The sequence below is a fragment of the Montipora foliosa genome, chromosome 3, assembly GCF_036669935.1.
Source record: "Montipora foliosa isolate CH-2021 chromosome 3, ASM3666993v2, whole genome shotgun sequence".
In the NCBI taxonomy this organism is placed as follows: Eukaryota; Metazoa; Cnidaria; class Anthozoa; order Scleractinia; family Acroporidae; genus Montipora; species Montipora foliosa.
This window is the reverse complement of record NC_090871.1, coordinates 41,892,354-41,919,853: the sequence shown is the minus strand read 5'-3', so window position 1 is coordinate 41,919,853 and position 27,500 is coordinate 41,892,354. Positions and strand designations below refer to the sequence as shown.

Genomic DNA, 27,500 nt, shown 5'->3' with positions numbered 1-27,500 from the left:
TAATCGCGAAACCCTCTTCACTTGAAAAATGAGGCCCATTGAAATTGATTGTCGGAACTTCGCTATTTATCTTTCTGTAGACTCCAAGAGTTAATTGCGCACCCAGTAATTTAAGCTAGACAATCGGCCATGTAGCTGCAGTTCCCCATTTTGAATTGGAGACCTTATTTAATTGCTTCCATAGCCACCCAAGAACAATGACATGCAACGCTGCCTCCTCAACAATGTTTTGCGCTCTCTTCTGACGGTGAATGTTGGTTTCTGGGCATGTCGTGTCTCAGTTCAGCTAACAATCTCTTTGGATATACTAAGTACTTTACGAACTAACTCATTTATTCCGGCTTAAAAGATCTCAATGTTCTTCCGGTCTGTACCACTGAAAACTGACTTTCCAAAATCGGTCAATTACTATATCAATAATTGGTCAAATGAGTCAAAGAGAAATGATCTGACATATCTGCATTTTATTTCACAATTTAAGTTTTGGTAAATTGAGAAAACACTTGAAACCCAAAACCCGAACACTTTTTTTCTGTCAAAGGGCTTCCATGGCTTTGTCAAGAATTGACTTCAGTAGAAAGCTGTTTCCCACGACCTTAAAACGTTCCTAGAAATGAATGCCGGTATGTTTCCCTTTAAAACACCGGCCAAGGTGTCTTTCCTAAGAGTGATATGTCGTTGTTTTTTTAAGACTTAACTGCTAAAGTATTTTGGTAAGTTGACGGTTAAAAGTTGGCTCCGAGCCTTTTTCTTAGGCTCAAAATTCACAAATACTATATAGCAGCTTTCAGTCTGTTCCGTTAATTTATGGCATCGCCCTAAACTTCATTTTTTTTTCTGTTATACGCGATTCCACAAGTTTTTGATCACAGGAGTTCCTCAAGGTGGTCTCAACGACAAAATCAAGGTTCGTATTTAATAAGAATGAGCAGGATCAAAAAAATGATCAGCCGGTTTATTTTCGCCTTTTAATGAAATGAGGGGATGATGAACCTAGGCTGCCCCTTTGGTTTAAAAAGCCTCTGGCGTAATGACGTGACTTTGTGGGCCTTGGTTATCAGGAATGGAAAAAACGACACGCTGCATAATGAACTTGATCGAAAACATATTTTGCGCTGCTGCCTGATACAGTCTCCATGTATAAATAATTAAGGGTTACTGAATGGAATTAAATAAATCCGATATCCAAATATAATAGTAAAACGACTTAGATCTACCCTAAGTCAACAACGGTGATAGAACCGACAAACAATGTTATCACGATTCGCCCATAAAATAATTCCAAATTTCAAAAAAGGAAAGCACTTTACAAACGCGATAAAAAGACGGCATCGCGCTTAAAAAGAACCACTCCTGAATAAACAGTCGGTGTTTCGGAAAATTTATGTGTGAACCTGTCAAGAAAAACAAACTAAAATAACTCTGACTGTCGCTAACAAACCATTGGACTCATAAATCAAGCGTTACCGGAGAGACTCGCTGACTTGATTTTTTCTCACCCTCCTATGTGTTATAAGGATGCTATTTACGTTACCCTCATTCTCAATCGAACTTCCAAATTATCTTTTAAAGTTTACACGAGTCGGCCCAGCGGCATGCATCTCTATCATTAGTGAATCCTTTTAAGCACACAGTTAAGTAGCTTTAAGTGTAAATTTGCTCTAAGACCGAATGGGGTTTTGTTGGTCACGTAGCTTTTTTCGCTCTAAGCTGATTTCATCTGCACTGGCATTATCTGTTTATAGCTAAGCATACCTCCTCCTTCTCCGGCGGGGACTGACTTCGCCCATTGGAACTCTAACACTGTCAGAACTCTGCAGAGAGAAGTTTATTCCATAAAGCGATGCACCAAATTCGCGTAAGAAGAAATGACTGATAGAAGCTAACTTCCTTGGAACATTTGGCTCCCGCAAAACGGTAGCCGATGGCCAATTTTTTTTGTCAAACTAGGGAGCCCATTTGTGATTGCAATGTCCACTGAAATTCTTCATTTGAATTGCTAGCGATATAAAGAAAATGCTTTTCATTCAAATAAAAGTATACTATAAATTCTTGAAACAGGGATAGCTCTCTTTCAAAAAGAAGTGATTTCTACTTCATGTTTTTTGTTCAAAATCTACTTTTTGTGAGACCACTAAGAAACCAAAAAAATGTACTTACACAAGGACTTCAAAAAGAGTTGCAAACATGATGGCAGGCTTGTTTATGGTTGACCGACGCTCTCAAGAAATCTACTTATAGCATGTGCACTCCGGATCTAAGTGAACCAAGTTATAGCCTGCGTATTTCATAAATCATTCCTTGAAGACGTTTGGCAGTCCTGTGGAAGAGTACATCTCCAGCCAATCAGTAGAACCGATGGGCAAATATTCTTCCTGTAAAAAGAGGCAGTAATAAGAATACATGACATAATGCGGACTGAACATCATTTTAATGAGATAATCAATCGGAGCGGATTACTGTTGTATAGTCTTTGACAATTGTTCCAGGATAAACTTTGGGCCACTAATTGCACTGTATGACAGGAAACGCGTTCTTTCAGCTCCTTGAAATTTAAAGATGTGGTTTTCCCTTTTACACGTCGCGTTTTTGCCGACGCATTCGGTATTAAAGTAACAGTCTCGAAGTTTCAAGATTCGTTGTGAGATGAGAACATTGGTCGAGAGAACAAGATATAGTTCACTACGGTTAGACAAAACCCTTAAAAAGGAAACCCAATATTCTTGTCAGTCTTGGCCTTGCCAGAATTTGAGAGTAATAATGATTCATCACAGTCAATACAGCCGGTACGTTCTTAAACTCCAACTACCGCCTTGTTATCGCTGGCGGCACACATAGAAAATTGGTGTCATGTTAAAATTTACATTTACTTTTTCGTTCGCTTCATTTGCTTCCAAATTTCACCGATTCTGTTCGTCAGAGTAACGCGGGGGTAACACTTTGCCAAAATAAGAGACCAATCCTTTTTGTCTACTGATTTTACTTTTATTTCTTTCTCCGTACAAAATGAAAATGTGTGCGACGAGAAACCCAACAGATGTGTAAAATTCTTTTGGTGGCTTAAGAAATTGACCATTTTCGTGTTCACTGAGAACCAAGGGGATTAAATTTTCGCCACCAAGTCTGCATTCATAAATGGCGTCACCAATTTCTGTTTTAAAAATACAAATCATAAATCATGGGAGCTGCAGCAAATAACGCACTTTTCAACGTGCCCGATCTCAACAAAGACACTTTCACAGATCCAATCCAATTACAGCCTAGATAACTATGTAAATAATCTTTGCCAAACGAAAACAAACGCCAGTAGTCGGTGCCGAGCCCTTTGAAAAATTCTAAAACGGTGTCTAACTGTTTACTCAATTTAAACGGGTGCTAAATTAAAGCCTGTTATCGACAAGCCTGTTTTCTTAGGCGTATCTGTTTAAGCAACCGACAGGGGGGAACGCTACTATTTTTAAGAGATATTGTTTTGATACGACGATATTTCCAGATCATCTATGAATAAAATAAACTGATTGTCACCGCGTTTGGCCTTATATCTGCTTATCTAGTCTTTAACTGCTTTCTATATAAAACTATTTATTAGCTATGCTTCAATACGGTACTCAAATTTGCGCCTCGGTTGTGTCCAGGATGTCGAAAATGGCGGGATAACGAGTTGAAATTCCTCTACCTTTCTTCTTAGATTTCGGGAGAGAAAACCGATGCATGCTTGCGGTTTGCGGTCCTACACATACGCATGCCTTTAGGTAAAATATACCATTATATAATTATACATTTAAAAGAAATCAATAAAACAAACAAACGGCAATTAATGGTCATCTAATGATTTGATCTAATCAGTATAAACTGCCTTTCAGTCACCAGTAAAACCTTGCGGTTCTTTGAACAAAGCCCTGAAACCACATATAAAGGGTGTATTTTGAGACATCAAGTGTATTAATTTTGGAAGCAGTACTGAGTTGTCTCAAAATCTATTTAAACTGAAGAGTCATTTAAAAACTACATGTACCTGCAAAGGAATATAGTTCGTATCTAACTCTGTGATACAGAACCATATTGTTATTTCCTTCTATTAAAACAGTCCGAACTCACGCCTTCTCTTATTCGGATAGCGTGAGCCCCTTCAATGAAAACTGGTTGGCTGTAGTCGTCATGTGCATCATTATTATACCTCACCGATGCCCACAGTATTGACACTGATCACAGCCACACCACACAAGGTCTTTAGTAGCTGTGTTAAGCGGTGTAGATGTATCCGGCTAAGGGACGCCAGGATCGGTGTCAAAACGTCTCGGCGCCATTGTCATCATTCATTTGACCATTAGCACCTACGGAGCAAGTAATAACCACTCGAGAGCGCCAATAGGCTTTTGATATCAATTGTTGACCATGGTACATGAGAATTAACTCTTGGGTTACTGTATTTTTGCTCTTTTAACAAAGGTTTCACTGTAAAACGTCACCTGAAAATTTCTGAAAGTTAAGAGTTTGGGGGAATAGAGAGCTTGTAGCTCTCAATTAAGTCTTCTCTTAGGTGTCTATCTCAGTATCAACGTTCATAATCCACTCAATATTCTCAGTATCGTTATGAAATCTTCGCAAATTTTAAAATTTCTTCAAAATTAAATGCTCTGTAATTTACTCAAAAACATTGAAAGTGAACAATTTATGACGTGGTATAGGTAGTGACACCAGTCGTCAATACATGAATAAATGTATAATGATTGTAGTCTAGTCAGTTCCTTTGTGGATGGAGTCTAGAAAAGTCATCAAATGCGACTGTAGTCAAATATTGGACTGTCTAATTAGAGGATTAGATTTTCTTATAGTTTATACCGAAACGATGCTAGTTATATACATGAAATTCAATTAAAAAATCAGTAAGACGCTATAAATGTTTTCTGTACCACACGTGACCACACGAAGTTCGCCGCGGCTCTAGGGAGACAAGAATCCGCGTATCTTGCGATCTGATGATTTTCACACTTGATTATAGAGAGGAAATAGTGTCTGCAGAGCACAAATACCCGAGGCTCGATTTGTAAAGGATCCTGAATGACGCAGCGTCGAGCTGGCGCCGATTTAATGTTTATTGAAACGAATTAATGTGCGAAATTACATGCGGAAATTATACAAATTACTAGAGCTTGTTACCAGCTTGTTTACGCGTTATGCTCACCAGAAAGTTTTAAGCATGTGGCATTAAGTTATTGAGTGATATTAAATTGAGAAACGTCCAAGGGAAATGGGCGGGAAGAAACTCGATTGATTGGCCATCCTTGGTCTCTTGGGGTCGGTCTTACTGTCTGTTAGATATGGTCCATAATTGGTTTTTACAACACGACAGTCCTAATGAACATCTCCGAGTCTGCTTTTTGGACTTCTCAAAAGCTTTTGACCGTAAAGGTGATGGTATTTTTGGTCAAAAGCTTATTAACCTTAACGTTAGACTTTGTCTGATCCCGCTGGAACATCAACTTTCTAAATGATAGAAAAGGCAACGCGTTAAGTTAAATCAGACATTTTTGGACTGGCTCCGCGTTACAGCCGGGGTCCCCCAGGGGACCAAATTAGGCCCTATTTTGTTCCTCATGATGGTCAATGATTTGGGGAGGGCCATGTCACCTAAATTTGCAACGTGGAAGACGTGGATGATATCTCGTTGTCAGAGAACCTTGCTTAGGGCAACTTATCATCCTCCCAGTCTACACTCGACTATATAAACAGCTGGGCCTCTGGCAACTGGATGCGTCTTCACGTTAAGAAATGCAAGGAGTTGCGATTGTGTTTCTTCAAGGAAAAAACCCAGTTCTCACATAAGATACTGAGGCTTATTATTCAGAATGACTTAAAGCGGAATGAACACATTGCATCAATGGTTGCTAAAGCATCGAAACGCTTGCATATTCTACGTTTTTTGCATATTCTACTTCCCAGCAGCTGACCTGGTCTCAATTTACGTGTGTTTGATACGCTCTATTTTGGAATATAGCTGCGAAGATTGGCATTATGCTCTTCCTTTGAACAGCCTGCTGGAAAGAATCCAGACACGAGCTTTTGGTATTATCTTTCCCAAACAAACCTACAGCACGTGAACTTGCTGAATGCCCAAGGCTGGACGTTCGCCGCATTGATGTTTGTATTAGAACTTTGAAGAAAATTAACGGGAAGGGCCTCTCTCAAAGCAACTGACAATGACGGGGGTGAGCGCGCATGGACGTACGATAAGAAACCCTACCTACAGAACCCTATATACGTGTAGAACGGAACGGCTTAAAAGAAGCTTTTTCCCCAGTGCCTTATATAACGTGTATATTTAATATGTATTTTTAATAAACTATTGCTATTGTTTTTTCATTCCTGCAACTGCCACCAATGTGCTTACCTTGACAGAAACTCGGAAATTGCTCATTACTGACGAGTTTCAGACCATGTTGACTGAAAAGACGACGATGCGTGGAATTGGAAAGCAAGTTGTGTTGTGTTACCTCTCAAAAGACATTTCATAAAACATGTTTCAATCTTCGACTGTTTTGCTTTGGATTTGATCATTCTTGAAAATAGTGCGCGCAGATTGTGCGTCAGATTAAATTAATTAAACTACACCTAAATTAAATTAAAATTCATCCTATACCTGTTGAAGAGAGTCTTCCTAATAAGCTCAGTGGTGTGAATTCTTGCGTATCTTAAAGAAATTTCAATCTCACCAAAGTCCTTGACATCGGTTCAAGCAATTCCTAAAGTAAGATACGAATGCGTTGAGTTCGGGTCTAAAGACATTCCCGACGGTTGCTTTCGGAAATCAAGTCAATTCATACCCAGTTTCAGCACAAAGCCAAAGAATCATGGGTTTTGTTTGCCAGCCCTGAACTCCCAAAAACGACAAAATAGGTCACTTATGCTCGAAATTATATGCAAAAGCAAATATGACGAATCACAAACCAATGGAACACAATTACTGTCGATTACACATATAAACACCAGAAGTGCAGAAAAAAAAGCTGGGGGACAAGTAATGGAGACTGAAGGACAAATGTAATGAAAATAACCGACACATTGACTAAACGACTAACTATAAGAAATCAGCCTGGAAAAAAATTTCGAAGGGAAAACTGGCAATTTGAAAACAAATAAGTATAAAGAACAAAGGGCATTGAATTATCTACGAAGAGAAAAGAGTCAAACAAGTGAATCCAAAACAACTTAAAAATAAAGACAACTTGCGGATATAAATAAATGCAAAATGACAGGTTTTTCAAAGGAGGCACTACATGTATAACAAAAATAGCAAGGGAATACGAAAATAACTTGCAAAAGATATAGCGGAAACAGCAAGTTTAACAAGATTAACGAAAACAGCCAATGCAAACGACTACGAAGAGAATGGCACTGGGTACCACAAGTCTAAAAATTGCAGAGTAGTTACATACATTTTCTATGCTCTAGTTAATAATAGGTGGAAACTTTTAACTAAGTTGATGGCAATAAAACAAAGTGCTTATGAATATAAATTTAATAATATAATAATATAAATAATATTATCAATAAAGATTTGGTAATGCAAAGACAGGCAAAAAAGTAACGATAAAAACCGACATTTCGCTGTCTTCATGACGCCATTGTCAAGTTTGCGGCAAGGTGTAACAAGAAATTAGCAAACAGTGTTTGAGGCTAATTGCCAACAAGCAAGCCGAGCGAAGACGCGAGGCTTGCGAGGCGGCCAGCTTAATGCCGCGCGAAATATTGCAGCAGGCAGAAAAATTCTCGATGTAAGGCTACGTAGTGTAATGTAAGATTTCCTGGAGATTTTAGTAGGGACCAATGAAAGCGCGTGTTTTCATGTGTGATGTCATTAGACAAACTTGCATGACGCGAGCGACCATACTGATGATCTTGTGCTCGGAGTTGAGTGAAACATAGTTAATAGAGTGAAACACATTTTTCCCATTTCCCTGACCATTGTGTTGTGTACACTTGCTTTGAGTGTTCTTTAATATTTATTTTTGAATTATCGTGTTCTATATTGAGTGAACGAGCTCAAAACTAAACCGGCGTACGTGTTCTTATCGGCCGCTGTTGTCAATTTCGGATTTCGGCCCGCGAGTAGAGCACTTTGTTTTTCGTTTTGTAACCAATGAGTCGTGAAAAATTTAACTTAATTTTCAAAGAAAATATGTTGTCTGCAAAGTACAAAATTAAACGATCAATTTGACTTGTAATTCATGGCTGCATCTTGCAAAATAAAAATTCTACAAGTGAAACAACTTTCATGTGCGAGAGAGCTTGACTGGCCCGTTACATGCTCCACGCTGAAAAGTCTGAGAACGCTTTGGCGATTTTTTACACGGCACTGATTTCATTCAACTTAATTATTGTATATTCCTGTTAAAATTACGGCCGTTCAAAAATTACAGCAGTACTTTCCATATTATTGTAAAACACGTTGACATCTACATTGTTGTTGGAGATACAAAGTGTGCAATTTCTATTAACTAGATAAGTTGAGTTGCAGTACTTTCGAATAAAAAAATTACAACTACTGTTGGGTGTTTTGGAACTCTGATACAAATCTGTAAACTATGTATTATATTAACTGTTTCGTTGGCACTTAGCGATAGCTACTACTAGTTATATAAATACTTTTGCGCGAAATTGAATCGCTTTGCACGTTCAGAGTGTTCAGAGTGGGTTTTAGGTCTCTGATAAAAAGCATTTAATTCACCAAACACATCGAACTTATTTCTACACTTTTTCAGAATGCTAAAACGCCTCAGTAGGTCTTTCGGGACTTTGCCGTGCTGTTCGTGGTAGTGTTTATATACTGAAGATGCCTTTTGTTTATGTCCATCCACACATGTGTGTAAGTGTCCGCGCGTATAGCCCACATGACCCACATCACACAGGTCACATTGAAAACGATAAACGACGCGTTGTTGGTTGACGATCTGTGGCTTGGTTTCGTGTACTTTAAGATCTTGGTCAATGTTGCAGCTAACGAATACTGGCTGGACAGTTGTCTGCAACTTTATGCTGAGATTCTTGAGCTCTTTCTGAACATCATTTGCCGATTCCTGGCCGTCAGTAAACGGTATGGCCACACGAACAATGGCTGTTGGTTCTTTGGGCGTCTGTGAGGACTGCGAAGTCCCGAAAGACCTACTGAGGCGTTTTAGCATTCTGAAAAAGTGTAGAAATAAGTTCGATTGTTTGGTGAATGAAATGCTTTTCATCAGAGACCTAAAACCCGCCCTGAACGTGCAAAGCGATTCAATTCGCGCAAAAGTATTTATATAATTAGCTTCAAACACTGTATGCTAATTTCTTGTTACACCTTGCCGCAAACTTTGTAATTTTTATTTTCCTTGACAATGGCGCCATGAAGACACCGAAAAGTCGGTTTTTATCGTTAATTTTTGCCTGTCCCTAAATAATATTAATAATGTTAATAGATCCCAAACTAAAATCGCCTGCAAAAAAAGGCTTACATTTTTCCCATTAATTTTCAAAGAAAGCTATATTTTAGCGGCACACCTCACCTCAGAGATAAAGGCAACTACAGACTGAAATAAAATGGCGTGAAAATAACCATCTGGGAAGCTTAGCGACAACATACACGCTTACGTAACAGGTTAGAAATCCAATTGAAAGAGAAACGTAAATGAATAAAATGAACAAATAAATAAATAAATTAGTTAAATTTAATACAACGAAAATTTCAGCAATACCTTTCATAGGCAAAAGTGTTCAAAAGGCAGCCGTTTGACAGAGTTCGCAAGACATTCCTGTGACACTCTACAAACTTTGCAGCTGTGAAAAGTGAAGGCGCTGCCCCCACGATGATATCAAAATAATGATAATAAGAATAACAACAGCAACATCAACAACAGTCACTATACCCTGCGAGCCGTCTCCTTCGATTTTGGAAGATAAGTAGGGAAGAGGAAGAAGGAGACTCTGCCAGCCACCTCGACATTTTGTATTGAGCATGCGTTAAAAATTCAAATCACGCGTGACCGCAAAACCACAAAACCAAAACAAACAGTCGGGATATTTTCGAACAACTCTGGCAAACACATGAAACTGGACTGACTCATCCCTTTCTTTGGTCTTCTTCCCCTTCGCGATTTATCTAGGAAGATCGAAGGACACTGCACGCAGGGTAACAACACCAACAACAGCAGCAACTACAGCAACAACAATGATAATAGTGATAATAGCATTAAAAATAATGATAATGATGATTGTAACGGTCGAAACGCGACGACGATGATGATGTTTTTACGCGACGTCATCAAACTTAAAGGAACTGTCAATCCTTTTGAGATTTTAGTTCAGTTAGTTATTTGAACAGCTGAAGACTTATCTTTCACAAACATCCAGCTTGATAGGGTTTTTCGTCTTGTGATAAAGCAAGGTTGAACTTCTAAGCTTTTGCGTGACACGATATTAAAACTGCGGCCGAGCATGCTGCCACGTAGATTAAAAAAGTGACTTATCCTCTGAGATTTTGCAATGTGAACGGTCCTTGTATGAGACTAAGTACTCATGCAGATGTTTATGAGCCCTCAGAAGATGACTACAGGCTTCTGATAGCAAAACTCAATGACACATTTCTTTGTTAGTTTCCGGCCGCCATATTTGTGCCCCTCAGAGAGACACAAACATGGCATCTCCATACAATACCTTATAAATGTCAGTAAAATATTTCTTTGAATATCTCCCGCACGAAACATCGCACAGACCTGAACCTTTGTGAGACTGTTTGAATATTCATTTTCTTTTATCTCTTATTCTTGACTTTATTTGTTGAATGGTTTTGATGACGGTGGTGTGACAGTGAAAACCGGCAATAGTTGCGACAATCGCAACACATTCTAACATAATAAGTAAACATGGGGAGGTAGAGATCCTCAACCTTTGTTTTTGTGGACCCTGTCGGAGGCTCCTAACTTATCCGTAGTCGTAAATACTCTTGTTTTATGGCCATTTAAACTCGATCAAAAACATTAAATACACAGCGTTTATAAAAACATGATGATTATCATTTTTACTCATAACTTGACGATTCGTATACCACAACATGTACACAGCAATGCAGATCAAAGACCGGAAAGAAATAATTTAACCTGAAAACGCAATCAAAACAATACTTCTTCAACAACGATTTACAGAAAGGGAGCCTTCACTCTTCTAACAGCCCGGAAATATAAAATAAATGTAATTCAAACCCTGACCTACATATGGTCTGTTTTTTGTATTTAGTTCTCATCCTCTGTGGTACTATCTAATTTGCTTTGAGTTTAAAACACATTTTTGGTTTCAAAACGCTTACCCAGTAGGCAGTATTTCTTACAATATGAATGACATCTTTAAACGAACTTCAAAGCAGTTCTTCTAATATTATCTCCACAATTTTTCCAGAAAAATCCAAGATATCTCACGCGGTCTCAAATCTTGCACGAGTAAGTGTAATTGAATTGTTTTTTTCGCAAAGCACTAGACTGATCAAGAATTTTCTAAAAAAATCTAAGATCTAAGATTGTTTACAGAGTGCAATTAGCATTCAAGCACTCCAGAGCTCTCACTGAGAACATCGTCACACCTGCCGTTGCTTATCAGGAAACCAAAAGTGTTTACAACTTTCAAAGTTTTGACAAATTTTCGATATCTGTAATATTTTGCCCCTTTTTTAAAGTCAAAGAAACTTTGTTACTCACGCGCGAGTTGAAACCAACTCTGAAAGAGAACTCTGGCAGTAAAAAACACTGGTTAAGCATTGGGTTAGGATGCTTCAGCCAACCAGTCAAATGTCACCAAGTGTAGGGTTTATTCCTGTTGAAAGTTGTTCTCAATCTTGTTAACAGTCACTCAATAAATGTCAACGATGTAAGATTTTGAAATTTGTATAACTGTTACCTCTGAAGATGTATGGTGTGGCGAGCGAAAGATCGATTTTTGAGGAATAAATGGGAATCATCATATGTATCACGTCTGAGAGTTCGCTTTCTAGGATCCTGACTCTGTGTACCACAGTCCTGGTCATCGACACTTCTTTTCGTGGAAATTCGGTGGAAAATTTACTTCCAACTTTAAGCTCCTTATCTAGCACACAAAGAGTCTGTGAAGTGTCTTCCGTAAGAGAGGTTAGTGAATACTCTGCGTTTTGTAAAGTTCACGCCATGGACGGAAACCACAACTGAACGGTTCGCATGCCAGGAGCCGAGTAATTTCTCCCAGATTTTAAAACTAAACATCTCTAACGGGAAAAAGGTTCTTAACAATATTTAATGTATTAGGGTCAAAGCCAATTAAAACTGGGAAAACAACTCCCTTCCGGTTGCAGTGCGACCTTCACATGCTCTTCAGCTCCCTACTGTTTCGTGGTTTTCGTGGGAAGTTGCATTTCCTGGATATTCTTCTTGCGTAATCAACAAAATTTCTCTTCATCTATTTACCGTAAGAAAACTTTTACAGGTCTTTACCAAATAGAACTCATTAACACCTAGGAAATCCAAAGTCAACCTTTGTATTTGTTCGTTTCTTTTTTTATTGCAATTATCACTTTAATAGTGCTCTCTGAAAGTTGTTGTTGCAGAATGGTTATCCAGTAGGTATCGTTAACTATAACATTAACGATGTTTTAAGAAGACAACAGCAAAATGGCTGAACGCCCAACAACGGTACTTGGGTTTACAAAGTAATGCCATCGCTGTATTAGTGAATTCTACGGTTTCATCGACCTTATGGCCCGTGCAAACGCTCGCAACAACACGCAACATTGTTGGGCTCTAGTTTTAGTCATGCATTTGATGTGTGCGTGATGAATGTTTGCGTGATGTCTTAGCGTGTTTCTTTGTTCTACGGTCTGGGCTAGAGTCAAGGCTTGGCTCCTCAGTAATTCAAGATGGCTGCAACCTCTCGGCGGCCTTACAAAGTTTGCAGCTCTGACCGAAGAAAAAACATAGGCATCGTCGCAGCAAGCCTCGAGGAACTTAAAGAAAAAGCCGGTTCCAAGTTAGATATCTCATCGGCGAGTTGCCGCGTGTTTCTTGAGACAGATGGGACCGAGGTAGATGATGAGGAGTATTTTGCTTTTCTTGAAGATCAAACGAAGTTTATGATTGTCTTCGATGGTGAAGATTGGTCCCCTGGCTCTCAATGTATGTAAATCATACTATCATAATGTGATAAACGTCATTTATGTGTCATTGTATAGTGTATTTCAGTCGACATACCCAGCGATCTCAATGGGACTATAAACTAGTCGTACGGACTTCAGGTCTGATCTTCTGAAGAGATTACGTGTACACGGTGGTGCGAACTATCGGGATTAGTCCTGTTGAAATGTTTGCACTCTTCCACTTATCGTTCAACGAGACTGCAAATCTCGAGGCTCTTTGACTCTGAAATTCGGAGCGTTCCAATAATGGATCGTGCACAACAAAACAGTTGGGTCACGCACTTGGCTGTTTTTTCGTTGATTTCAAAGGCTTGCCTCACGAACGGTTTACACGAAGGCACAAGTCGCAGGGATGTTCCCCACGAATTTTACTTTTGGTCCCAACGATTTGAATTTTCGATCAAAATGGGTAGTTTCCTCAAGGGAAATTGTTATCAGGGACTGGCTGTTCCAGGGCCTAGCCCCTTCGTGTGTGCTTACGTGCTAATTTGATTTCTTTGGTGAATTCTGGCATGCTTCCAGATTTGAAGTTTTTGAGGAAATTTGCCTACTTACTTCTCTCATGCACAGCAGTTGTTATGAATTCTATGATCAAATCATTATGTGTTCGAATAAGCTTTCAGAATAGACCTTTTCACGGTTTCTGACGCCATCTTGGTTGGGGTGCAAACGCAGCTTAAATTACAGTGAATGTATGGGTTTTTGGCCGCATTCAAAACCTCTATAACGCCGCGCAGAAAGGCAGATTAACAAAAAATTAAAATATTTTTAGTCATTTTATTAATATCATTCACTCAACGGAAAATTAGATCCTTGCACAAGGCACAACGTCTGAAAATTGAATATTACAAATCTCCTCATGTGGCTTCAAATTTCTTTACCAGGGTTTATATGAATTTTACAAATTTCGTTTACAGCCATTATAGCTTGATTCTGATTGTCATAATTCCCGAAAGCTATCAATAGAAGTTCCTTTTGAGAGGTACACTGTATTCTCGCTATCCAGACCTTAAAGGATTTATAAAAGTAATGGTTTGAAGTTGGCAAAATTCCCATACATCCACTGTTATTTAAGACGAGTTTGTCCCCCAACCAATATGGCATCAGAAACTGTAAAAAGGTCTATTAGCTCTTATTAACCGAGCAGGAGGTCTGTATAGGAGAATCTTGACCTTGGTCAAGATTCTCCCATACACTTACAGACTGACTAAGCTCGGTTAATAAGATGTTCATTATATGACAAACAAGATACAATTTAATTCGCTTAATGTAACTGGTTTGTACTGACATTTTCCTTGCGAACGGCGATGAGTGGCGATGACCTGAACTTAATTCTGCCAAAGTTTGCTTGTCCTCTTTTTTTTTTCTCATCATGCTTTTTGGCACTTCCATAATAAGTATTGGTTGAAGAAAGTACTAAATATTTTTGCATTTTAGTTTGCAACGTTTTCACTGCAAAACATTACCAGTCTAGATGCCGGTCTAGATGGGAAAATGTAGACCACCGTCAATATTGATTTTAGCTAATCAAATTCGTGAATTGGGTAGTTCCCAGGCCTTGTGAGACAGCCATATAATAATGTAGAATATTAACCCTACTGTAAATTACCAACTGACTTGCCTCTTTCTCATTGGGATTCTTAAAAATATGTTAAGGTTGTTAGGGTCATTGCTTCAAATTCAGCTTGATAGTGAGACTTAGAGGACACAAACAAAAGAAATGAATAACAATGTTCGTTCAGTTTCCTTTGTTTTTGTCCTATAGGCCTTGCTGCCAAGCTGAATGTTAATATATCGAAAGTGGACAGACAGAAAACCAAAAGATGCAACTTTACTTTTACTTAAACTTTTTGCAACATTTAAAAAAACAATTATACCCGTATTACATTTCCATAGCTTCTTGATAGTAAGTATTAAAACAAGAGGCTACAGGTAGCCTACACTTTGTTTGAAGGAATTTTAGCCAATTTCCTTTAAAGTTCAGAGTATTTGTGTGATTTTTTAATATCTTGGTCAATATCCAGTTAAATTCTGTCGTCTCAAATCTACTATGTAAAATCCACATTCTGTGACCCAACCACAGTTGTAGAATACTGTAGTTGTTCACATTTAAAACTGTTGTTAACAGCATTGATTCCATTCAAAACCAGTAGCAGGTGCTTACAAGTTTTTAGAATGGTTTTTAAAGATATTTCATACTTTTACGGGCAATACCGCCAAAATTATAAAATTATGTTATTAGCCTGGTAAGGTGTGTTACCAAGTCATACGATAACCGGATATTGCATTGAGTGCAACAAAAACACAAACACTGGTTTCCAGTCACATGCACACTTCTTTGATACACATTTTCTTGATAATCTGGCACCTAGTCTTCTGTGGTTTAGTGGTCATCGGGATTGACTTCTACTTGGGCTGCCTTGTCTTTTTTTTTTGTCTTTTTTTTTTGGCATAGGTTATATAGGCTCCTATGAGTCTTATATAATGTCATGTATAAAATTATTATACTGTACGGTAAAAGTTCAAAGTTTATTTATTTCATGGCTCCTCTTTTAATCCACAGATGACAGTTTACAAAGTCAAGGGAGTGTCAGCAGTTTTAATGCAAGCTTGGAAATAAATGAGAGTATAGAATTTGATGGCACAGATGCTGGGGAAACTGAAGACAGTATTCCAACTGATTTATTACACAAGATAAAAAACGACCCTACATTTTTTATTTCATTTTCTGAAAAAAACCTTGAAAATGTGATTAACTTTGATTGTGATCAGTTTGCAACAGCTCTTGGAAAGAGTGTTGCTGAAGCTGAATACAGCCAAGAGACCTGTCAGCGTGAACTAGACAGACGGAGAGAATTCAAGGAAGCTACCCAGCTGTTAAAAATGTTAGAAAGGGTTCAGAAAAATGAGACACTTGTGGGGAACAAGAGACCTAGACCAACATCTGAACAACAACTAACATAAGTAAAAACAAAGTTCTCTCTGTGCTGAGTGGCTAAAACATCATTGATCTCTTGGTTTGTTTCTATATTTGAATACAGTATACCAGTTGTCACATCTGACATTCCTCTTCAGTACTGAAATGATCATTCTAATATTGGTGTTTGGAACTTCTGACACTAACTCATTATTGGAATCTTGAAATTTTGGACGTAAAATCCCTAATACCAGAATAATTTTTTGATTTGACAAGTACATTGTAATATTATCCATGGAAATTGAAAACTACTTTTTATGCATTCCCACCTTCTGTAGTTCTCCACGAAATAAACCAAGAAGCAACTGGGATATTGATAATAATGGCTCCTAACAGGCCAACTCAAACTTGGTGGCTATTACATGGTTGATGAAATCTGACAAATCCATCTGTCACTTGCCTGCAGTACTATCCCTCCAGGCCCCTTGGCAAGGCACTAGAGAAGTTGATCTGGGTGCAACCCGGTTTGTAATGGATCAATAATTATTATTTTAATTCTGCCCCTAGCAAGGAACATGTACATGCATTTTTACCAAAGGCACCTTATCATGTGATGTTTTTGAGCCATAGACAGCTACCAAAAGTCAGCGGTTTTCCGTTTTAAGTTGTCTTAACATTATCATATTTATGTTGCCACATATCTTTTCTTTTCAATATGTTTAAATGTCTGGGAGAGGCTAACTACCCTGGCATGCAAAATATTTACTTCAGTTTGTGTCTGTACTAGCTGTAGCTCATTGATGTCTCGTACTCAGCTCCCTCAAGCTGACTCAGATTACTGAGTTGAACAAAAGGTATATGTACATGACTTGTATGTAACCCCTACAGTTTTTGATTCGACGACACAATTTTTTGTCTTAAGTTGTCTCAAGTCTGCCTTTATGGCAGCATTTGCAATAAAAGGTTAGAATAAAGCTCTGGCATATTATGCATGGAGAGTGATTAAATATCCCTATCATTAACATTAATATCAAAGGTCACTCTATTATTATGTACTGGTATGTTAATTAAAACACTTGCGGTCTACAAAAATTAAATATGCTTGCAGCTCTATAATACGTAGTAATGCCCAAACAAAAATCAATATTAATTTTGTCTACTTAGTAATAAACAACATTTGAGCAATGGTACATTTTCAAAACAAACTCTTTCCTTGAATAAATGGAAACAAAATTAATTACACAGAAACATCTTGCATTGGCAGGGACTTTGAGAAAAAAAGGCAAGTTTCATTTCAGAAAAAAAAAAAAAAAAATTATTGTATTGAAAGAGCTACTACACTGTACATGGTAACCCTGGTGAATGAAATGGATGATGCACCAGGGATACTTACAAAAAATCACAGTGCTCCTTTGCAACATACAGCTGTACAACCTTCTGATTAAGAGTTCCGACGCTTCCCAGTGAATGTGCTCCATTTTGCCATCTTTTTGGATGGCAGTATGGCAGGGCAACAATGGTTGCAACATTAATTTTTGTCACATGACCCAAGTTTAGCTTTACAGGAATGAAACTTTTAATAGATTTTTCTCTGTCAAACACCAGGGGCCCGTTTCTCGAAAGTCCCGAAAACTTTTCAGGCCCGAAAAGCCATCTCTTAAATTGCCAACCGCTTGTTTTGAAAAGCCGATCATTTAACATGTTTTCAAGGTGACAAAAAGAAAATTAACTGTGTAGTTTGACAAATTAAATGCTCTCCGTTCTTGAGTTACAAAGGGAATTTTGACACCCGAAAATGGCCCGTAAAGTTTCGGGACTTTCGAGAAACGGCCCCCAGGGGATTTGTAGTTTGACGAATTAAAAGCTCTCCATTCTTGAGTTACAAAGGGAATTTTGACACCCGAAAATGGCCCGTAAAGTTTCGGGACTTTCGAGAAACGGCCCCCAGGGGATTTTACTCATCAATGGGGGGCGGTTCAGGAGTCACTAATGGCTTAACAAGCCTTACATTTACATCCACTCAAAAACCCTCCCCTTGAATGGCATAGTTCCCATGAGTCTTCTATAGCTCAGTGGTAAAGCATCCGAACTAGTAATCGGAAGGTCGTAGTCTTGACTCCTCCAAAGGAGCTGTCGGATTGTTTTCCGAGTATCCCTAAGTCCTATTTCCCATAAGTCTCCTATAGCTCAGTGGTAGAGCATCCGAACTAGTAATCGGAAGGTCGTAGTCTTGACTCCTCCAAAGGAGACCTCGGATTGTTTTCCAAGTATCCCTAAGTCCTACATGTATCTCCCACAAGTCTCCTATAGCTCAGTGGTAGAGCATCCAAACTAGTAATGGGAAGGTCGTAGTCTTGACTCCTCCAAAGGAGCTCTTGGATTGTTTTCCAAGTATCCCCGAGTCCTAGCTCCCATGAGTCATCCAGACTAGCAATCAGAAGGTCGTAGTCTCGACTCCTGCAAAGGAGCTCTTGGATTGCTTTTCGAGTATCCCTGAGTCCTACCGGTACATGTATCTCCCACAAGTCTCCTATAGCTTAGTGGTAGAGCATCCGAACTAGAAATCAGAAGGTCATAGTCTTGGACTCCTGCAAAGGAGCACTGGGATTTTTTCCGCATACAGCTGTAACAGTCAATGTCTAAAAATAAATCTATTGACAGTGAATGATGCTGTATTATGTAATTTGGAAAATGAACATTAATTTTTATGGCTATGTTGTGGTTCAAAATTAATTGTTTGTTGGTTTAACCAGTTCAGTCTTGATTTTTCCTTGTCTAATATTCATTATCACAATCTCAAAGACAGGACATTAAAATGACAACAACTGAACTTGTTTAAAATTTTTGAACCACAACAGCTACATGATGATGATGATGAATGATGGTAGAAAGGAGTGTTTTGATCATCCCATGGTATGAGATTTTTGGGATTTTTTGCAAAATTAGCAATTTTTGCAAAAATATCCTTCATAGTTGAGGACTTGTCTTCTTCTTTTTGCTTTTACGATTTTTGCAGCTGCCTGCAAACCTGGACATGAGTGCAGATACTGCACCACTTCAGCAGCAATTTAAAAAAGTGGGCAAGTTTATTTAGAATTAACAAAATTATGGAATCTTACCAATATTAACAGAAATCAACAACAACAATTTTACAAGCATGACTTTTAACAAAAACCCTTTGTTCAGTTTACAACATGGCAAACATACAGCTGTAACATATCTGCTACAAATACATGTCACTTGCTCCTCACTTCAGTAATGGTCTGGTCCAAACTCTGGGGCTCTCTGGATGTCCTTTTCAATAAATTCAATGTCAAAGGGCTGTAAACCCAGGTTAGGTTTCCGCTTCAACTCCAAGCTAAAGAGCAATGGTCAAGGAGGTTAATGCAAAATATTAATGTAAAAAAGGGTGAAACATACTTTATGATGTTGAAATTGGTTCATACACTGTACATGTATATTAGTGACAGAAAGGGACTGGAGCTACAAGTGTAGTCGTGATAAAATGGCATCATTTTGTGTCACCAGCGAGGTTAATAAAAAGTAAATTGCCAAAATTTTGATAACATCACCCTAAGACTTGATGTGGTATTCTTGAGTACAAAATCTGTTCATTTTACTGATTAATACTTTGGAACTTTTCAAGACCAAAATTAATTTAATATACTGTATCTGTAACAAGAGAAAGGATATCTCCATTCTTTTTCATTTTAATGGCCTTTCCAAATTAAAATTTTATTTTTTCTAAAATCATGTGTGAAAGTTGGGGGTGCGGCCTATACACAAGTGCGGCTTATAAAGCAGAGGAAAATCCTCCAAGCGTTTCATTCCTCAACCCTGGACCTGGACATTATTGTAAAGGGTAAGTTAATAAAAACTCCCTTAGGCTAGTGCTTTACTGAAGCTATATATCTTAAGTTTAGTGAATATAAAACTGGTTAATTTTTGTAAAGGTGACACATCATTATTGCTAAAAATGTGACTGTTGAATTGTGCATTCACAATTTTGAATCATAAAGATGTTTAATTTGGGTTACGTCCCAAAGGATACTAAGCATCACATCTTTCACGCATTAACCGCAAATGTTCATTTCGTTTCCTTTGCTCAGTTTCTGGATCTGGCATGAGGTAGTCCATCATAAGTCTTGTTATCAAAGGCTGCAAGTGAAATTTATTTCAACTATTATAATATTATACTACTAGTCAAGTGAATCAGCCATGTATTATTTACTGCAAATTCCTATGTTGGTCACAGTGCTTTGTCTGTCACTGCCAAGCAGATTCTAGGGGAAAATTGGTATTCCTGGTGTTGTGGCTGCCCTATGAGTGATTAATCACAATTCTGGGAGGACTAGCTCAAATGGTTCCTAATTGTTCCCTTCTAGTCCTTCTCCACAGCGCAAATAAATTAAATGAAAAATCAAATCCCTTCCCCCTTACTTTGTTTTTGAATGAACAAGATGCGATATGAATGTAGATTGTATCTCATACCACACAATTAAACTAGCTCTTTTCACAAGTTCTGATGGGGTTAACTTGGCGGTGGTTTAAAAGTTCTATTCACTTCTCAGCAGCCATACAGAAACAAAATTAATGACTTGCAACATACAGTAACTATAATATTGTCTCAAATTCACCGTTAAGCCATGCCCACCAAAGAATGCACTTACAGAACTGATTCTACTTTGTCTAAAACCAGACAATTTTACTCGTCAGTGGGGACCAGTTCTGGGGTGAAAGGCTTGACAATATGTCCGTGTTAACCTTTTCCCTCCAAAGAGTGACACTTATAGTTGGTTTCACTGTGTCAAACTGTCCAAGAGAATATTTTACTTGTCATGTTTGTGCAAAATTAAGATTCTCAACACATTCAAGAAACTGACTCTGCCTGCAGTAAAAACATGTTTGGAAACCAATTCCATCTGTTCGTTGTAAGCACAGGAACCCCACGCTCAGTACGAGGGAAAGCCAGAAAAAAATATTTATAAGGATTTGTATACTTCGGGAATCCCAATAAAATACTTGAGAAGACAATACTTATAGGAAAAAATTCTCAATTAAAAAGCCTAACCTTATTGTCATTGTGGGTCACTTCCTTCCTGTGTGTGTGTGTGTTTGTTTCAGATTAGACGACGGTGATTTGAGCCGTTTCAACTCCTCAGTTGTCAACGGACCTCGATGTTTTTTATCATAACTGTTGACAACCAACAAACTGAAAACAGCTCAAATCGTGTGGAATCTGGAAAGAAAAAACACACAGGAAGGAAGCGACCCTCAATGGTAGCAAGGTTACTAGGCTTTTTAATTGTCTGAGAATTTGTTCATATAATTATCTTTTATCGGAATTCCCATACAATGCTCATATTTTTGTTGGCTTTACCTCACACCGAGCTTGGGGCATCTGTGTTGTAAGTCTGAACGGTACAAAAATGTACATTCAATTGGGTAATCTGTAAAGTACAATATACATGTACATTTTATAGCACTAATTTTGATTCTGGATTTCAGACAAAGACAAAATTGGAATGATCCAACACTGATTGTCATGAAACTAAGAATTTGCAAAATGAAAATCCAGAATTTAAAATCTAAATTCTTGGAAATTTCTCACTCTATTATGCACCGCACCCTAATACGGTATTTATTTTGATTAAGTGCCCAGGGTGCTTATTCAAATTTTTTCCGGGTGGGAGCTTATTCGAGGTGGGCACTTTTTGAATTTTTACCATTTAAAAACTAACTAAAAGTTTATTTTGTGACAAAATATTAAAAGCATATAAATTGTAACTGTTCATGGTCCGGTTTAAGTATGCCCAGGACTAACAACTCATTGTTCATAATCATAATTCTCAATCAACTTCAATGTCATCATCGATCAGATCAATAATTGAACTTTCTGGTGCTGCCTCGTCGACATCCGACAGCGTGACGTCAGCAAATGAGTCAGTCGTGCGAGAAGATGTTAGGGCTTGCTGGATGGATACCAGGCAATCTTGTCCTGCATGACAAGGTTCAGATCCGCCAGAAGCCACAGTAAGCGTGCAGCTCCTGAAAGAACGGATAATTAACTCTCTGTCTAGAGTTTCCCAGGCCTCAGGAACCCACTTGACGATTTCACAACGAGGTGGGCCACGCATATTTCCTGCAGCTGTAAATGAATGAGCTCTGTCAACCATCCATGCATCATACTTCTCAGTTACTTTGGCCTTGAAGGGCTTATTCCATGCCACGTCAGGGGCTTGGATATACTTAGGTAGTACAACCACCTGGTACTATGACAGGGTTTATCTTTGCATGTGCGTGTTCTTGCTTGATGCTGTCTATGATGTAGCATTTAAAAATAGTCCCAAGCCAACATCCGATGAGTAAATGAGAACTTGCCCAATACTCCTTGCACCCAGTCATGAGTCAGGTCTTCATTCACCCATTCGTTCACAGAAGAGGCTACATAGCACTTATTTTTAAACTCCTCATTAAGCTGCTTTGTTTCTCTTTTGGCTCCCAGAAAGACAATAAATGGGTTTAGTTTTGTTCCATCTGCCTTTGCTGTCAAACAGACAGAGACTTTAAATTGGACTTCTCATGTCCTGTTATCTTCCTGTTTTCTCCCATGTTGTCAACAGTAGTGCTGGACAGGATAAAATTATCTTGCCAGACGGCTGTTTCGTCCACGGCAATAAGCTTGTTGATAAGTCTGTCCTGGTCTTTCTGCGATTCAGTGGTTCTGCGCCTCACAGACAGCCCATTCCTGGTCATAAACTTCTGGACCCAGCCATTACCAGAAACCACTGCCATCAAAACAGCCCTGTTCAAATCAAAGACTTGCTTGGTCATAAGTGATCAGAGCATGCAGCTGTAGCATTGGGTGGAGCATTATCTCAAGCTCTACTCAACCCAGAACATCGTCAGACACTGTCCTCAATGCCCTGCCTGGGTTGCCAGTCATAGAGGAGCTTGACAACACGCCGACACTGGAAGAGCTCAACATAGCCATCAACGGTCTCGCCTGTGGCAAGGAACCAGGGAAGGAGGGTATCCCGCTGGACGTTTTGAAGCATGAGAAGCAAACCATCTTGCAACTGCTTCAAGAGCTCCTCTGCCTGTGCTGGGAGCAAGGTCACATCCCCCAAGACATGAGAGATGCCAACATAGTCACCCTGTACAAGAACAAGGGTGACCGTAGTGATTGCAACAACTATCGCGGCATCTCTCTTCTGAGCATAGTTGGCAAAGTCTCTGCTCAGGTCACCTTGACCCATCTGCAGAGCCTTGCTTCGCAAGTCTACCCCGAGTCACACCGTTGCTTCAGAGCCGGGAGGTCCACAGTGGACATGATCTTCTCCCTCTGTCAGCTGCAGGAGAAGTGTCAAGAGCAGCAGCTGCCGTTGTTCCTCGCCTTCGTGGACCTCACCAAAGCTTTTGACTTTGTGGGCTCTTCAAGATCCTCCAGAAGATTGGCTGCCCTCCAAAGCTCCTGGCGATCATCACCTCCTTTCACCAGGACATGCAGAGTACAGCCTGCTGCAATGGGGCCACCTCCAATGCCTTCCCAGTCAGCAGTGGAGTAAAGCAGGACTATGTCCTTGCTCCAACCCTGTTTGGGGTTTTCTTCTTGATGCCGCTCCAGTATGCCTTTGTAGACTGTACAGAATGTCCAGACGAGGTCAGACGGGAAACTCTTCAACATCGCCAGACTCCACACCACACCTGACTAGAGTCCAGGCTATATGCATAACTTTTTGTTCCTTATTCGAGGTTGGGCACTTAATCGAATAAATACGGTATGACCTTTTTATCCACATTAATTTTGAAGTGCTACTATGACAAAATTCGCATCTTTCCTTTCTAAGCCATTTAAAGACAATAAACATGTAGTCTGTACGAGAAGAAGAATGTTGTTTACTCTTTTCAAATATGTGTTTTAGTTCCAGAGATAATTATTCAAGTTTTCAATATATACAAATTAATGTTTTTCTAGCTTATGATCATCCAAAATATTGAATCAAGTTGGAGGGGACTGGAAAAGAGTGAGTTGCCATAGGAACCAATTTCTTTACACCCAAAGGTGTGTTTCCTGTATAACTATTGGCCTTAACTGTGTTTCAATGGTCTCTGCTGCAAATTGACCGAAATAGCTCTTACCCTATCAATTTTATATACCTGCTTGATTTTATATTGGGTTAAATGAATGACGTCATAAATCTCACTTGCAATTTTACACATTTTTCAAACTTAAATATCCCTGGAAGCACTGCAGATATAAATGGCGTATTTTATGTTCGAATTCTATACATGTATGATAAACCTAAAAATTCAAGGGATAATAATTTGACAATAGTAGCACTTTAAATATTATGTTCAATCAATAATAAATACATGTATGTATTATTATTAGTATCACCCAACTAGTGGACTAATGCAAATCCTGGATTTTAATTGGCTACAGTGTACGCTACTACACTGTAGAGGACTATAGTCCTCGACTAGCAAAAAGCATGACGCTTTCTTTCATTTTATTCCCAAATAAATATTTTGTCAACTTGCATTTGCTAACTTCATTATTGCCTTTTCTGTCTGACTAGTTGGGTGATAATAAAACAGTAATTAAAATTAGGCCCTTCGCCCTCAAGGGCAATGGGTCAATAGCCCATTCGGCTTTCCCTCATGAGCTACATGTATTGACGCGTAGCCCGCAACAAGTCCAATTGTTAATTATTGTTCGAAAATTGTACATACAATGTACATTTTAGTGAAAGAAACTCAAAAGACAGTAAACAACAAACAAACCAAACCACAAGACTGGACATGTAACTTACATCTCTGGTGCCTGTCTCATCTGGTTCTTCTATAATAAAGAAAATGGAACTTTAATTTCAACAACAAAATATCTTGTAAACTTAAAAGTGCTGTCCTGTTTTTTTTTTTTTTTAAATCATTGCCCCTCTGTTGTTTTCGTGTTGCTTTTTACAGTTTTTCGGATAATCGCTAGTAGCAAGATAAAAAATAATGCATGGACATGGCTATGAGAACAAAATGCGTTACAAGGCAAAAATCCTACTAAACAATTGACTTGAGTAGTTTCAAGGTGCATCTTTTTCTGTAAATACTTTTTTGCTTGAACTGTAGAAGGTTCTTTTTCTCAATGAACAACAATATTAATGTTGCCCCCTTTTACATGTATGACAATTAAGGAAATTACATGTAATATTAGTGGAGACAACAACAAAAGTGTAAACATGAAAGATGGCATTCCGTGTTCATACACAACCTTCTCCAAAAGTGGGTGGTTTAAAGTTTTAGAAAAGTTTGATGTTTAGAAAAGTAGAAAGATGGTCTTCAAAAAGAGTGAACTTCTGTCAAATGCCATACATTTATACATTTATAGAACAAAAACCGAGGGAACATTTGGCCTGATTCAGTTATGTTCAATTGCTCCCTATATCATAACCCTAATTTTAAAGACTGATAGACATCGTTTCGAGGTGATTCAGCTAATTATTATTTCAGAGATCCTTTGCAGGATAATTATTGTTGTTACACAGATTGTTTTACCAAACAACCCTGACCTTTCACCAATGCTAACACTAGCCCTAAACGTCCTTTGTTCAGGAGTAAAACAATAAACTGTGATTTGTAACCTGGGTTTTGCTCTTGCCAGGTATAATGCTAGGACTAAGAATTAATAATTGTTGAAATGGCGCAAACGTGTAATAATAAAGGCAATGATGTAATGCTATTAGTAGAGTAATGATGACTCCAGAATAGTCTATTTTTATACGCACACGTACATGTACTATTGTGACAGTACGTGTACATATATATTAGGATACTCCACCACTGAGATTCATGGCACCTTACTTGCAATGTAAAACTGTAAAATAATGCAAATTTAAATTAGAAAATCTGGCTTCACGATAGACAGTGTACTGTACAGTAGCTTTGGCTTGTAACTAAAGCCCATCATACAGCCCTTAGAGGAATGATTGCTTACATTGGCATCAACTCATTTCATATGCTTCTCTCTGATTTACAACAAAGGTTAGGTGAGGTTATTCTGTTCATTCTTCACGTTTTTGTGTTAACATATTTATTTCCATAGAAATGGAACATTACAATAATGTTACATCTGTTTTTTTTCCCCTAACAGTTTTAACAATTGACTTTAATTTAAAACACTTTTTATGCAACCAAACACACACAAAATTCAATTTCTACATTAAAATTTTGGGTATACCCATAGAGGTTGACTTAACATTCTGGAATATTGGAAAAATGAAACACGTTCTCCATACATTTATCTGATTTATTCCTTTTCAGGTCCGTTTCTGCTGTGTTTATTTCTATTTTTTTGCCAAAACGTTTGCACTAGATTGGCTCTGAGCAGAAAAACGGGAAAATTAATATACTTTCCTTTGCCACATGAAACAACTGTTTAGTACCTTTGGGAAAATGGAAGGCATCCGTTATTAGAAAACTAGACTGACATTAAAAAAAATTTAATGTAAATCAGCTATCATTAATAATGCCTTTTTGTTTCATTTCAAATATTATCCTCTTCAATAAAGTACCTTTGAATGCTGTCATGAAGAACTTTGATCAATACTCACCAATAAATCTCTCATAAAATAAACACCCTGCAACTCCAGTGAGAAACAGTATAGACTAAGACAAAAATGCTAATATCAGTAAAATAAACATACAAAACAAATGGAAGAAAGAAATTAAATTTGACTATTTTTAGGGAGTAAATACACTGTACACAGCAACCCCAGACAGAAAGAGATAAATTAACGTAAAAACAATTTTAAAAAGGACAGAAGGAGACTCACTCAGGGATGTCACAATAATAGCTGGCTCCTGCAGATTTGATACAATGTAGGAAACCATGCTTTTGCTTTTCAGTGTTTTTTTTTTTTGTCACTGCTGTTATCTTTCTTGTACTGATTACGAAAGGTTTAGTTTCTAGGCAAAGGATCTGGCTTGCTACCAAAACAAAACCTAATAATTATTATAAAGCTGTTATCTTAAGTGGAGTGCCAGGAAGATTCAGCACAGTATCACGAATAATGGACATTGCATACTACTTCACAGTGTGCAGACCTTTGCAGTCTGTTAATTTTTACCCACAAAGTCCCCCTTGGCGACAATAAGAAAGATTACAGTATTAAAAATGGTTAATCTTTAGCACCCACATTGATAGCCTGAATGAGTACAACTACATTGTATGTGTACAAGTTTACATAAGGAAAATTGTTGAGGGTGAAAATTTAATACTCAAATTAATTTTAGTTTCTAGATAATGTTACTTGACTGGCCGTTCTTTGCAGGATTGGACTCATGATAGTCCAATGTCAAATTCATAGAGATCACTTAAGATAAAATCGTACTCAAATCTAC

The 27,500-nt window shown here is 38.2% G+C and overlaps 2 protein-coding genes and 1 pseudogene across 2 annotated transcripts in view; 1 reads left to right on the top strand and 2 right to left on the bottom strand.

The window, feature by feature from the left end:
• LOC137994845 (uncharacterized) overlaps nucleotides 1-9,892 on the bottom strand; it is a 22,422-nt pseudogene extending 12,530 nt beyond the window's left edge.
• Nucleotides 9,893-12,883: 2,991 nt separating this feature from the next.
• LOC137997452 (DNA fragmentation factor subunit alpha-like) lies at nucleotides 12,884-16,248 on the top strand. The gene is made up of 2 exons (XM_068843471.1): nucleotides 12,884-13,166; nucleotides 15,750-16,248. Exons 1-2 carry the CDS (start codon nucleotides 12,911-12,913, stop codon nucleotides 16,148-16,150), a joined length of 657 nt encoding a protein of 218 aa, XP_068699572.1. The 5' UTR covers nucleotides 12,884-12,910; the 3' UTR covers nucleotides 16,151-16,248.
• A 2,922-nt stretch (nucleotides 16,249-19,170) lies between these two features.
• Nucleotides 19,171-27,500, bottom strand: part of LOC137997453 (uncharacterized) — a 10,680-nt gene continuing 2,350 nt past the window's right edge. The window contains exons 3-6 of the mRNA XM_068843472.1: nucleotides 26,711-26,765; nucleotides 24,920-24,948; nucleotides 20,155-20,261; nucleotides 19,171-19,461 (exon numbers count right to left, since the gene is read on the bottom strand). Of these exons, the coding sequence (XP_068699573.1) occupies nucleotides 19,356-19,461; nucleotides 20,155-20,261; nucleotides 24,920-24,948; nucleotides 26,711-26,765 (297 nt within the window). The 3' untranslated portion in view covers nucleotides 19,171-19,355. The remainder of the gene's footprint in view (nucleotides 19,462-20,154; nucleotides 20,262-24,919; nucleotides 24,949-26,710; nucleotides 26,766-27,500) is intronic.